The sequence below is a fragment of the Vipera berus genome (assembly GCF_964194415.1).
Source record: "Vipera berus genome assembly, chromosome: 10".
In the NCBI taxonomy this organism is placed as follows: Eukaryota; Metazoa; Chordata; class Lepidosauria; order Squamata; family Viperidae; genus Vipera; species Vipera berus.
In genome coordinates, this window is record NC_138213.1 from 19379843 (window position 1) to 19393839 (window position 13997).

The 13997-nt window shown below is 45.3% G+C and overlaps 1 protein-coding gene across 2 annotated transcripts in view; it reads left to right on the top strand.

Annotated features, from left to right (window-relative positions):
* The window catches only part of GLG1 (golgi glycoprotein 1), an 82073-nt gene that overhangs the window by 46699 nt on the left and 21377 nt on the right, over nt 1-13997 (top strand). For both annotated transcript variants that reach the window (XM_081335601.1, XM_081335600.1), the window contains exons 5-12: nt 539-742; nt 2083-2154; nt 3344-3527; nt 6199-6413; nt 8900-9021; nt 10706-10807; nt 10931-11084; nt 13233-13370. In XM_081335601.1, coding sequence (XP_081191727.1) covers nt 539-742; nt 2083-2154; nt 3344-3527; nt 6199-6413; nt 8900-9021; nt 10706-10807; nt 10931-11084; nt 13233-13370 — 1191 coding nt within the window. The remainder of the gene's footprint in view (nt 1-538; nt 743-2082; nt 2155-3343; nt 3528-6198; nt 6414-8899; nt 9022-10705; nt 10808-10930; nt 11085-13232; nt 13371-13997) is intronic.

Below are 13997 nucleotides of genomic sequence, written 5' to 3' on the forward strand. Positions count from 1 at the left end.
GTGTTATTATCTGGACATGTTTTGGGCAAGACTCAGTCCTTGATTGGCTGAGAATGCCCTTAGATTGAAGTCACCCTTGGGACTGGGGGGTGTTCAGTTTTGCATTTTGAAAACAACTTAGGACCACAGTAGGAACAAGAATTTCCATTGCTAAGGATATAGTCATTAAGTGAGTTGTCCTCAGTTTTATGATTTTATCACCATAGTTGTTAAGCAAATCACTGTAGACATTAAATGAATCACACGCTCATCAAGTGAATTTAGCTTCCCCCATTGATTTTGCTTGTCGGAAGCCCTCTGGGAAGGTTACAAATGGCGATAAGATGATCCCAGGATGCTGCAGCAGTCACAAATACATGCCAGTTGCCAAGCACCCAAATTTTGATCACATGACTATGGGGAAGTTGTAATTCAAATTTTTTCAGTGCTGTCACAACTTTGAATGGTGGTCAAATGAATGATCATAACTCAACGAGTACCTGTAATTTAAACCAAATATTTTTTTTTGCTGTTGAATGACTTCCTTTTCTCTCTGCAGGATGCCCATTCTCAAGGGGAAGTGGTGGCCTGCCTGGAGAAAGGGCTGGTAAAACTGGCAGAGGACAGTGAGCATCACATCAAAGTCTCAGAGCCCTGCATGAAGGCGATTCTCCGAGTGGCGGAACTGTCATCAGATGACTTCCACCTGGACCGGCATCTCTATTTTGCCTGCCGAGATGATCGGGAACACTTTTGTGAAACTGTAAGTTTCTGCTTAGCTTTCTCCTCCTCTTTAGCCAAAATGACCCTCTTCAGCAAATCTGGCTGGCTGTGATGACTCCCAAACCTTTCCTCCCCCCTCCCCCCAAAACGCTTCCCCAGATACCTCTTCACACATGAGCTCAGGGGAGGATGAACCAATTCCTGGCATGTCAGGAGTGGAGTTGGTCACTGGCTCCAAGCAGCTGTCGGAGAGCTGTGAGGCTTCAGGTGGGGAAGGCATGCAGCTGGTCAGTGATGAGGAAGATCCAAGAATATGTAGGGCAGAGAAAAGGCAGGAGCAGAGAAGGTCAGCCAGATTACTCAAGAGGAGAAGGCCTCGCCCTTCTTGATGGACTGCAGCAGAAGCTGGCTGTTTAGCACAGCAGACAGATGAAAGTGATGCCGGGAACAATGTGTTCATTTCCTAGCTGTGTGTTTTCTGGTGGTTGTGTTTCCTGCCTTGCTTTGGAATTGGCACTGTGCCTTGACGTGGATCGTGCCTTGGGAACTTTGGACTTGTGAACCCTCCTGTATTGTGGATTTAACTTTGCCTGGTGGTGTTTATTTTGATTGGAAAATTTTCAAGCGCCTTGTGGACTCATTGGCCATTGCTCTGTGGACTAGCATTGGTCTGCTTGTGGCTGGATTTAATTGGGACAGTTCTTGGTGAAGAGAATTGCTGGGGAATATTAATAAACCCACTAAACCATGTGTGTGTGTGTGTGTGTGTGTGTGTGTGTGTGTGTGTGTGAGTGAGTGAGTGAGTGGGATAGCACACTGGCACTGTTTGGACTTAGAGCCTTTGGCATGGCCTGTTTTGGGGTGTTTCCTCCAGGGCATTTCCAAACTGTAGGCCAGCCTGGCAATTAATGGAAAAGAAAGAAGAAGAAAAAGCCCATAATATGGCCTGTATTGTTGCCAAGGAAACTGCAACAAAAAGTCAAGCTTGATTTAAGGAGATTATTTTTTTTAACTACAAAATAACAAATACTACAAAATAACAAACTTGATTCAATGTGATTTCTTTTAACTGAGGATGCTACCTTGTAAATAACAATAGACTTGTAAACTAGAAAGAACAGCATTATGATTAAAAAGCAGTTGGGGAAGTGCAGTGAATAAAAACACAGTAAAATGGAGTGTAGGTGAAGCTATAAGCTCCATTTGAGTTGGCTTTGACAATAATTGTGTTTCAGTCTGTCTTCGTGAGTTTGTTGGAACAGCATGTGGTGAATAACCATATGTACCAGATCTTTGAAGGTGACTATAATACAAATATTTTTTTAATTATATATCCTGGCCAAAATGGCCTACTAAATGAATTGTTGTTTTATTTCACAGACTCAAGCAGGCGAAGGCCGGATATACAAGTGTCTATTTAACCACAAGTTTGAAGATGCTATGAGTGAAAAAGTAAGTGTCCTCCAGGAGACAGTGCTGAATTCAGCCCTTTCGTTGTTGCCCCCTCCTCCACCCAAGGCTTGGCCTCTTGGTCACCTCTTATGTTTCTCTAATCTAGGCGCCCAAGAGAGGATAAGCCAGTTGACTAACTAGAGTCACGATTTCACACACTGCAGTTGTTTATTCGCATAAACACGCTATGCTTAAATAAATCACCTTATGGCTTAAAGAGATAAGCTAGTTCATGCAACCTTCTGAGACAGTGGCTGGCTTCCTAAAATAGACTGAATCACAAAGTTCCCAGTTCCTTTTGAGTCCACTTAGGCAGGACTATGGAGATCATATCAGCTTGGGTAGAGAAACAATGGAAAGGAGAGGATATTTAGGCAGAGGGATGGGGTCGGTGTTAAGGCATCTCTGTCCGAGTTCTGGGGCCCAGGGGAAAGTTGCTCTGAATTGCAGAATGTAGCACAAGTAGTTCTCGACTTACAGTCGTAATTAAGCTTGAAAATTACAGTGGTAAGTTGTGATGGTCATAAAGTGGATCACCGCAAGACCAGACCCATTTTTACAACCTTTTCCCGGCAATCATTAAGCAAATGTGGTGGTTATTAAATGAAGGTGGCAGTTGCTAAACAAACCCGTTGTTCACTATGGGCCAGGTTTTGCCTGAAACCAGCAGTAAACATCGGATTTGGGGCAAAAATGTCATAAACTCAACTTGTTGGACAGAGGAAGTTGAAAGAGCACCCAGTGCTGGTCTGTTGGAATACTTCTGTCACTTGGTTTGGTGAAAGTCAAGTTAGTGTCTGAATAATAAAAGTGATGGTGTATTGATATTACATTTGTGCAAAACTCTTGTTGCGGGGAATAAGAAAATGTTCTGCTTTCTTTTCATATACTTACTGATTCAGCCGTTCCAGGGTTGGCTTCCATATAAATCTTTTGCAACAAGAGTTCAGAGTTTCTCAAGGCCACTCCTTGCTCCAGAAGGTTTGTAATCAGAAAACTGTTCTGGATCACTCCCAAAAGAATTGTATTGGTGTGGTCTAGAAAAAGGGAGCACTTTGTAACCCTGGAACATTTTGTAATCCTCTTAATTCAGATACATTTTCATTTTTAATTGGTTCAAAATTTTAATGATGTCATAAATCAAAAGATGAATGGTAAATTTACTTGAATTCTTTCTTGCCCTCTTCAGTGTCGGGATGCATTGACAACTCGGCAAAAGTTGATTGCCCAGGATTACAAAGTCAGCTACTCCTTGGCCAAATCCTGCAAAAGTGATCTGAAGAAGTACCGTTGCAATGTTGAGAATCTTCCGCGTACTCGGGAAGCCCGTCTCTCTTACCTGCTCATGTGTCTCGAATCTGCTGTGCACAGAGGTAGTGTTCACCCTTTTTGCTGTTCTGTCAAACACTAGTTTGTGAATAGAACAGAACACAATAGAAATCTGTGGCTGCAGCGTTTGTCAATGGGATGCGTGCAAAATCCATAGATATAGCACAGGGGGAAAGCACACACACGTTAAATAATAATATATTTTTTAAACAAGTGTAGCATCTGAAATGTAAAAAAAAGACTTCAGTATTTGTTTGCATGAGTTCTTGAAAATCATGTCAGTCTTTGGAATCTCTGAAGGAGAAAAAGCCACAGAAAACTGACCCCTCCCCTCCAAACCCTGGAGTGGTTATCTGACTGCTCTCTAGAAAGTACATTTAGTTTGGCAAGATTCTTGTAAGCAGGTGAGTTTAAAAAAAACAACCATATTATTCCGATGCACTGTCAGTGTCATTCTGGTTCCTTGCTCCTGACGGGTCAGCCGTTGACATTGGTCAACAAAACATTTTTATCAGCCTTTGTAGGAAGGTTGAGCCCCAGGCTATTAGTGTATTAAAGCCAATGTTATATTTTGAATTGAATTTGGAGCCAACCTGATTACCCCTGAATTAGTATGTATAGTGGTGACACCAAAGTTGGTAATCCTTTAGAACAGCATTTTCAAACTTGGCAACATCTAGATGTGTGGACTTCAAGAATTGTGGGACTTATAGTCCACACAAAGCTTAACACCCTGCTTTAGCTCCATCCATAATCCTGCAGAACTGTGACTTTCAAAACAATTGGAGCTTAATCTAAAGAGTATTAATAGATAAAGACAAACCGTCTAAACAGATAGCTTTATTGAACACTTTGAGCCAATATCTACTGTCTTCGTTGGGAAGTGTATGCAGAGTCATCCATCAGAAGATGATTGTGAGTTTCAGGGCATGTTTGAGCAGCTCCATCTCTTCAAAAAAAAGGACATAATTTGTTTGCCCTCATGGAGCGTCTCTTCATAGGAGAAAATGGTGGCAATAAATCATGTCACAGTTAAAAGAGAGCTCTGCGATCCTTGGAACACCAATTGGTGATGTTCACGAGGCTGGAAAGGGCTAGAAAGCAATTTCCAGAGACACTGGATTCCAGTCAGGCAGATGGTGTACAAATGGAGCATCACCTTGTTACTCTTCTGAGAACTGGTCATCCAAAGATCAAGAACCCTGAGGTAATGATAAAGGATCTACTGGCCCTTGTGTTACCTGATCTCAGTGTTCACGAGGATACCATCAGGACAACACTGAAGGAGAACAGTCTGCGCAGGAAGATATTAAGGAGAAAATCATTACTTTTCAGAAAGTGCATTACTGTCTGTCTCAGGTTTGCCAAAGACCCCCTGAATGACGTACAGGCTATTGGAACAATGTTTTGTCAGTAGCTGAGACTGACAAAGCGGGACTTTGGAGCATTAACGAGAAGCACTGTGTTGGGGACAATGAAACATTGGATTTCAATAAAAGAGGCTCATTCAGCTGTGAAGCATGATAGTGGGAGTATCATGGCGGGGCTGCTGTGCAGCTCTCAATGGCCGAGTGAGCAATTGATTCTGGATAATACCAGCAAATTCTGCAGGTGAATGTCAGGGTGTATTTCTGTGAGATGAAGCCTAAACAGATGTAAGTGGTGCAGCATGACAACAATTCTGACTGCACAAATGAATTCATGATGGTTGGCTGGGCCAAAAGAAAATTTACATTTTGGAATGGCAAATTAAAGCCCTGACTTTTTTAACCCACCTGAGATGTTGTGGTGTCATCTGACACGAGCAGCCATGGAAGACAAGCTCCAGATATTACTGAGCCAGAGAATTTCTGTAAAGAGCGATTGGCCAAAATACATCTATGCTAAAATGCAAGATTGGGTAATTGCCAGTTGCAGGACGTCTGTCCAGTGAGTAGATCTAAAATTCCATGCACTTTCCCCAACAAAGACAGAGGGCGTCGGCTCGGTGCGCTCAATAAAAGAGGTGGCAGACTCGAAACCAAATGTGTTCAGATAGGTATGCGAGCAATTTAAAACAATACTCTTATTAGGAAAAGGCTTAAACCTGAAAACACCAAACTGCCGATAGCTGGGTTGGTGCCTACCTCGGCTCCATCCCTGTCCTTCAGCGGAGCCCTTCTTTTTTTATCAGCTTTCTGATGCTGAAATAAATGTAAAATTTCCAAGTGGAAAATCCTTTCCCAGTTTTCATTATTGCAACAAGTCATCCACGAGCTGTAGCTAGAACATTTCTTCTGACCTGCCAGTCCAACACTCCCAAGGCGAGGGGGGACAGGATAGCAGCCTTCCAATATTTCAGGGTTTGCCACAAAGAAGAGGGAGTCAAGCTATTCTCCAAAGCGCCCGAAGGCAGGACAAGAAGCAACGGATGGAAACTAGTCAAGGAGAGAAGCAACCTAGAACTCAGGAGAAATTTCCTAACAGTTAGAACAATGAATCAGTGGAACTACTTGCTACCATAAGCTGTGAATGCTCCAACAGTGGAAGTTTTTAAGAAGAGACTGGACAGCCATTTGTCCAAAATGGTATAGGGTTTCCTGCCTGAGCAGGGGGTTGGACTAGATGACCTCCAATGTCCCTTCCAACTTGATGATGATGATGATGCACGCAGTGACTTGTGTGTTGCTGGGATTCTACTCCACCTTACCCGCATCTCCTCTTGATTTGCCACAGGTCGGCAGGTGAGCAGCGAGTGCCAGGGAGAAATGCTGGACTACAGGCGGATGCTGATGGAAGACTTCTCCCTGAGCCCAGAAATCATCCTGGGTTGCCGCTCCGAGATCGAGCACCACTGCTCGGGGCTGCATCGAAAGGGCCGCACCCTTCACTGCCTGATGAAAGTGGTCCGGGGAGAGAAAGGCAACTTGGGAGACAGCTGCCAACATTCAGTAAGCTTCGTTTGGCCGAGGGGTGGAGGAGGGGCAGTCTTCACCTACCCTTCCCTCACCGCGCATGTCCGTTTGGTGCTCGCTGAATTTTACCCTCTTGGGCATGTCCTTTCTGGGCTCTGTGCACAAAGCAGCGGGCTCTTTGGCAGGAAGCCTGCCCCTTAAAGCAGCGGGCGCTAACCTTTCCGACTTTGCGGACCGGGTTGGGGGGGGAAGGGGATGGAGGGGATGGTTCTGCACGAGCGGAGGGCGAGTGCACGCGTGTGGTTCCATTTGCGCGAGTGGCCGACATGCGCGCCCACCACTCACGCAAGCAGAGCTGCGTGTGTTGTGCGCTTGCCTTCCGCTTGCATGGCCTGGTTCTGAACAGGCTGTGTGGCCCAATAGTGAGCTGCAACCCAGGGGTTGGGGGCCCCTTGCCTTGAAGGATCCAAGTCCGTTGAATTCCCCTAATTCAGGGGTAGGCAACCTTGGCTCTTTTATGACTCATGGACTTCAACTCCCAGAATTCCTGAGCCAGCCACGCTGAGGGGAAAGGGAGAGGATTCCAAGCTGAGCCATGCTGGCTCAGGAATTCTGGGAGTTGAAGTCCACGAGTCATAAAAGAGCCAAGGTTGCCTACCCCTGGCCTAGTCCTAGGCCGCTTTATGACTCGTGGACTTCAACTCCCAGAATTCCTGAGCCAGCCACCCTGAGGGGAAAGGGAGAGGTTTCCAAGCTGAGCCATGCTGGCTCAGGAATTCTGGGAGTTGAAGTCCACGAGTCATAAAAGAGCCAAGGTTGCCTACCCCTGCCCTAATTCTTTTCCAGCTGCCACAGTGGCAACACAGGGAACAGCTTTCCCTGAAGCCGAGTTGGCATTTTGACCTCAGTGTGTGTGTTTTTTTCTCCCACCCTCCCTCCCTCCCTCCAACTTTCCAACTCACCTTGTGTTGGATTCTTGGCACTGAAAGGGGCTAAGGAGTTTATGGTTTCTGAATGGTTTTTCAAGAAAATGAATGGGCTCCTGTAGTAGCATAAGGGAGAACAGGCGGAGAATAGAAGAGGGAAGGCAGTCTTATCCCCATAAGCAGCAGCTGCAGCCGCCAGTCTTCCAGGCTCTCCCAAAACCCCATCCAGCTCTTCTTCAGCTCTCTCAGTTCCAGCAGCATGGAAAACAGAACTCTGCTCGAGAGGGCCAGATTCAGAGCCATTTCCAGCCAATCGTAAAAGACAGCGTTTCTTGGCAGCTTTAATATGGGTGGGTGTCAAATCCCAGAATTCCCCAGCCAGAATCTCTCCATGCATCTAAAAAAAAAAGGTGCGGAGGTTGAGAAATGCTATCTGCACGTCCAAACCAGAAGATTCCCACAACCCTTTAGGTAAGCTAACTAATTTCTGAAGCAGGATGAAGAAAACCTGCAAAGAATACTAGCGGGTAGATGTTGGTTGTTTTTAAAATGTAATTATTTGCATTAACAAAGCAAATATAACACATTTATTTGCATTAACGTAAAGGAAAAATGATACAATATGATACAAAAAAATGATATAAAACTGGCTTAACCAATTGGGGATGCTACAGTGGTCGTAAGTGTGAAAGCGTGAAAAACGGTCATAAGTCACATTTTTCAGTGCCGTTGTAACTTTGAACGGTCACTAAACGAATGTTGTAAGTTGAGGACTATCTGTACAGTTATAACCTCAACTTTTTTTGTGACCTATTATTATTACAAGCCAATTCTGTAACTTACACAATTATTAAATCTTCAAACTAAAATTCTAAATTTTATTTTATTTTCTATTACAAGCATAAAAACCAGAAGAGTCTAGCCTGCATTAATATTCCCCCCCCCAAAAAAAAAACGAAAAAAAGAAAAAAAAAACGGCTAAAGTAATGTGGGAATGTGGTGATTTAGATAAAGGGTATATGTTCACTTGTTTCTACTCCTTGTAGCCGCCACATCTCCTGCGCATAGATATCTTTCTGGCATACCATTCAGTATTTCCAAATATATCATACTTCCAGGAATTAACACAGTAAATGGGAGCGACATTAATCTTTTATCATTGCTTTCTCCCTCTTCTTCGATAAAAGACTCTTATTCTTGCAAGAGTAAAATCCAAAAACAAAGTTTCATTTTTTTTCCACCTCAAGCACAAAGTCCAGAAACGGTTTCCAAGCAGAAATAGAAGTATGTGTGTTGTTTTCTTTTATCCAAGCAGTCAATTTAGTCATCTCCCCTAACTCCCATCAGCTTTTGGAACCATTCATCCATTGTGGGGAAAGTTCAGCCATTTGCTCTTGATTGGGTTAGGCTTGAAAGACCCTTTGCCCAAAACCGCCTCTCCGTGGTGGGCTGTTAAGCCACACTGGAGTTGCAAGGAATGGGTGACATCCGTGCTTCAAAAACGAGAGCCGAGCCCTGAATTTAACTGGTGGAGAGACAGCTGCTGGTCCCAGCAAGGACTTTGGATACTAAGTTCTGTTTTTCTCCCTCCTTCAGCTTCAGACTCTGATCCAGGAAGTGGACCCGGTGGCGGATTATCGCATCGATCGAGCTTTGAATGAAGCCTGCGAGTCAGTGATTCAAACGGCCTGCAAGCACATCCGTTCCGGAGATCCCATGTAGGTGGCCGAGCCCTGCCTTAGTTCTCCTGCGGTGGTTGCGTGTTTCTTTGAGAGAGAAAAGAACCTCCAGGCAGAGGGAAGAAGTCAAGGTGTCTCCTGCAAGAGGGCAGAGTTGGACTAAGTCAGGGGTAGGCAACCTGGGCTCTTTTAGGACTCATGGACTTCAACTCCCAGCTGCTCAGGAATTCTGGGAGTTGAAGTCCACGAGTCCTAAAAGAGCCCAGGTTGCCTACCCCTGGACTAAGTTAAGAATAGAAGAGTTTGGTGTTGTGATGATACGTTAAGACCCATACTGTTCTGTACCAGCCTGCTACCGGCCCTGCAGAAAAGGCAGGGACAACCCCTTTACAAACGGCAAGAGGCTGGAATTAAGCCTGCCAAATTTATTAAGATAAAACAGAGCAAAACAAGACACCAACCATGAAACAGGAGCTATGAAACAGGAACTAATCAAGCGGTTGCCTTCAGCAAACCAGCCCTCCCACACATTCCCCTTTTATACAGTTCAGGGCGTGGCTTCTCTCTGCCTCCTTCCGAGGTGCCCCATTGCCTTCCTCTGTTTACTCCTGATTGACTGCCTCCTGCGTCGGGCGTCCTTGAACAGGGCCAGCTGTGGGTCATCTTCATCCACGCTGTCAGGCTCACACAGCTGGGTCTCCATGGTGACCAGGTGGGAGGGGCCTTGCTGAGGGCTCTCATCAGCAAGATCTTCAACCCCCTCAGCAAGCTCTTCAACACCCCCCTCCTCCTCTGAGTCGTCTGACCCAACTGCCGAACCCACAGGCTGACCCTGAATCACAACACATACATTTTCCTGGCCATTTCTACATCTCTTAGTTATCAGGGGGGAAAAAAATCTCCTGCTGATTCAGGGCAGCTCTTGGTGAAATTGGAAAAAAGTCTCTGCCTTAGCAAGCTGAGGGATAAAATTGGGCTCTAAAGGAGCTGAGATTCATATAATTTTACTCTGCAGGTAGTCCTCGAGTTACGAGCACAATTGAAGCCAAAATTTATGTCGCTAAGTGAAACATTTGTTAAATGAGTTTGCCCCGTTTTACGATCTTTCTTGCCCCAGTTGTTAAATGAATCCTTGCCTTTCTTAAGTTAGTAACATGGTTGTGAAATGAATCTGGATTCCCCCGTTGAATCTGCTTGTCAGAAGGTCGCAAAAACTGATCACACGACCCCGGGACACCGCAATATAAAGGTGCACCAGTTGCCAAGCATTTGAATTTTGATCATCTGTCCCTGGGGATGCTGCAATGGTCCCAAGTGTGAAAAACGGTCGTAAGTCACTTTTTTTTCCGTGCCGTTGTAACTTTTGAGTGGTCACCAAACGAACTGTTGTAAATCGAGGACAACCTGTATTCCCTTTTCTGCATATCTTGTGAAAAGAAACTCTGGGAAATGCTAGCTTTTCGATGCAGCTGGCTGCCAAGAGTAGATAGATGCAGGGATTCCGACTGACTCTTCAATGCTGCCCCAAGATGGGGAAAGGGTGGACCACGGACGGGCCTCTTCTCGATCCAGAGGAGGCTGTGCGGTCGCAACAGGCAGCAGTTCGTGGGCAGTTTGGTTTGCCTGCTTGCCTGCCTTGCGGTGAGAGGCTGGCTGTTGTAGCACCTAATCTGAACTTCACAGACGTCGTATTTGCAGTCTTAACCTCCTGCTTCTCCCGCAGGATTCTTTCTTGCCTCATGGAGCACCTGTACACAGAGAAGATGGTGGAGGATTGTGAACACCGGCTCTTAGAGCTCCAGTACTTTATTTCACGGGATTGGAAGTGAGTGCGGGGTTTGGGCCTTTGAGCGGCCTTGCCTGCCCTAGTGGCACCTCCTCCCTGGCCCATTGCCGCGATGGGGGGTCACCCGGGAATCTCACGGTGAGGCTCTTTTTGCTCCCCTAGGTTGGATTCTGTCCTCTATCGTAAGTGCCAAGGAGATGCATCTCGACTCTGTCACACCCATGGTTGGAATGAAACCAGTGAGATGATTCCCCCTGGAGCAGTCTTCTCCTGCCTATACAGACATGCTTATCGCACAGAAGAACAGGGAAGAAGGGTAGGCCTTATCCCCTCATCATCGTAACACATCTTTAGTGCTTCTCAGGGAATAAATAAGGTTTGGGAGCATGCCGTGGGTTTAGTTCCTGAAATAGTCTTTGAATATTCCTAAGGGAAACAGAGAAACTGAGCAGAAGGCGTGAGAACGTCTAGGACAGGTAGGCAAGCTTGGCTCTTTTATGACTCGTGGACTTCAACTCTCAGAATTCCCGAGTCAGCATGGCTCAGCTTGGAAACTCCCTTTCCCCTCAGCATGGCTGGCTCAGGAATTCTGGGAGTTGAAGTCCACCAGTCATAAAAAAGCCAAGCTTGCCTACCCCTGGTCTAGGAAGACAACTCAGTGTTCTTCTGGACAAGTTGCTTGGACCTTTACACTCCAACCTTGGCTGTGAAGCTCCATGTACACATTAGGATGTTCACGTATGGCGTCTCATGTAAAAACCTACAGATGGTTGTTTTCCTTGCACCTGTAATGAGGCAAGGATCCACAAGAAGACCAAGAGCTCTTAGTCACCAGGTGAAAGTTCATAATGTAGTGGACTTTCAAATCAAAAGATGCCAGGTTCCATCTTGGCATCTCTGGTAAAAAAAGAATTAGGTAGCGGGTGAGGTAAACGACTGTGAGATCCACATTGGATTGAATTGGGTGTCCCCTGGGTATTTTGGACTGTAGCTGTAATGGTCTTTGCGCCAGGATGAATGAAATAACTGTAGAGCAGGGGTTCCCAGCCGGGGGATGCGAGATGATATTCCAGAGGGTGCGAAAATTTGGGGTTTTCAAAATGATAGTGTATATGCATAATCGATTGCCGTTATTTCGAACTTTTGTAAGGGGTGCGAGAATTTATCAGAAACGTTCTAGAGGTGCGGAGTGTAGAAAAGGTTGGGAGCCGCTGCTGTACAGTCATCTGGATTTAACAAAAAAGGGACCTTTTGCTGGGGTGGGGGGTGGGGACAAAAATGCAATTTGGAAAATTGTATTTTACCCATTTTACAGGAAGATCTCTTTCCCGAGTAACTGAAATTGTGGGGGAAAAGATTTTGCAGGTTATTGCTCAGCTGCGGATGTGGGATTGATCAAGTTTTGCTTGTGCAAATAACACCTTGGTTTCATAATTTTCTTGTAATGTGTTTGAGATCTGGGGAATTGAACCATAACTTGCCTCCAAGAAAGAATGGATTTTTAAATGAGATTGTGGCATTTTGTAGATTAAAGAAAAAGTTCATACAGTCAGCTTTACAGAAGAAACTTATGGAAGACCAGAGGATGAATGGAGCATTTCTTTACTTTCCTTCCCAATATATTTGGCTATATTTAACTTAGTCTTAATGTTTAGAATGTTATTTTTAATCTGATTTCTGTATTCTCCAGTAGTTGGATCATCCGCTAGCATATGACTTTGTTTTCTGTAATTAGATAATTTATCTAGCCATGTAATATTTGTGAGACTTCTGGTGTAAGCAAGCTCCTAATGTAGGGCAGAAAGTCTGGAGTTGTGAGCACTTTGACACAAACACAAATTAAGAGATTGGATGTATTTTTAGTTGCCTACAACAAGAATTGTAACTTGACTTAATTGGTTCAGTTGCTGCGCCCTTGTAATTTATTTAAATACTTTTTAGCCATTCAAATATCTCAATTGGAAGGGAACAGCAAAGAAAATAAGACCCAAAGGAGACAATGTTTTAGACCAGGGGTGTCAAACTCAATTTCATTGAGGGCCGCATCAGCATTGCGGTTGCCCTCAGGGGGCCGGGTGGGTGTGGCCAGGGTGGGCGTGGCCTACTGGGTGGGCGTGGCTAGAGTGTGTATGGCCTACTGGGTGGGCGTGGCCAGCTCTACATCGTTGGCATCAAGGCTGCCTATGGGGGCCTGGGCAGGAGTGGGACAGATCTGAGGGTCTCTGGGCCAGGGCCAAGGCAGTGGGGGCCGTTCCCTCACTGTTTCCAGGATGGCTTTGCGGGCTGCATGAAACCACTTCGCGGGCCGGATCTGGCCCCCGGGCTTGACACCCCTGTTTTAGACTGACACTGGGTTTGGCCACGAACAGCAGGAGAATTGGTGTCTGCATCTGGAAGAAAAAAACAATTTTTTTGAGTGGGTGGGTTTGTTCATCACAAATGTCCATATATTTGTCTTTGGTAGTTATCCCGAGAATGCAGAGCAGAAGTGCAGCGAATTCTGCACCAGCGTGCATTGGATGTGAAACTAGATCCAGCCCTCCAGGACAAGTGCATGATAGATCTGGGGAAGTGGTGCAGTGAGAAAACCGAAACTGGACAGGTAACTTCATTCTTTTCAGAATTAGACTAGACTAGACTAGACTGGAATGGTTATATTTGAGGGCTAAACAGTGGTAATTACCTGGAAATATCTTGGCTTTTAAATAATGCGTCAGATTACTTTTCTTCAGGTTTGGAATATGAGCATTTCTATGCCTCTGACTTACTGCTTTTGATAGAAACTCGATTGCTTGTGGGGCCATGTGTTGGTAGGAGAGAGTTTGTACAAATTCGAAAGCAATAGGTACCACTTCGGTGGGAAGGTAACCACGTTCCGTACACCCTTGGCATATAGCCATGCTGGCCAGATGGCCATGGAAATTGTCTTCGGACAACACTGGCTTTCTCAGCCAAGAAACTGAGATGAACACCGTGCTAAAGTTGGAGTTGACTTTACCTCTGCTGAACATAGTAGAAAAAGACTAGAGAACTGACTCCAGCAACCAGGACAGGGAGGCGATCGTGCAGATTTCCCTTTGTATTTTGAATACCATCCTTGCTGTTTTCTGCAGTGCAGTTAAGACTCCGGGTAGAGTTTGGTTAGCAGCCACTCATTCAGCAACCAGGTAAAATTATAATGGTGCTGCCTTCAAAGTTCTGGCAATCTTCATGCAAAGTCGTGTCCGAC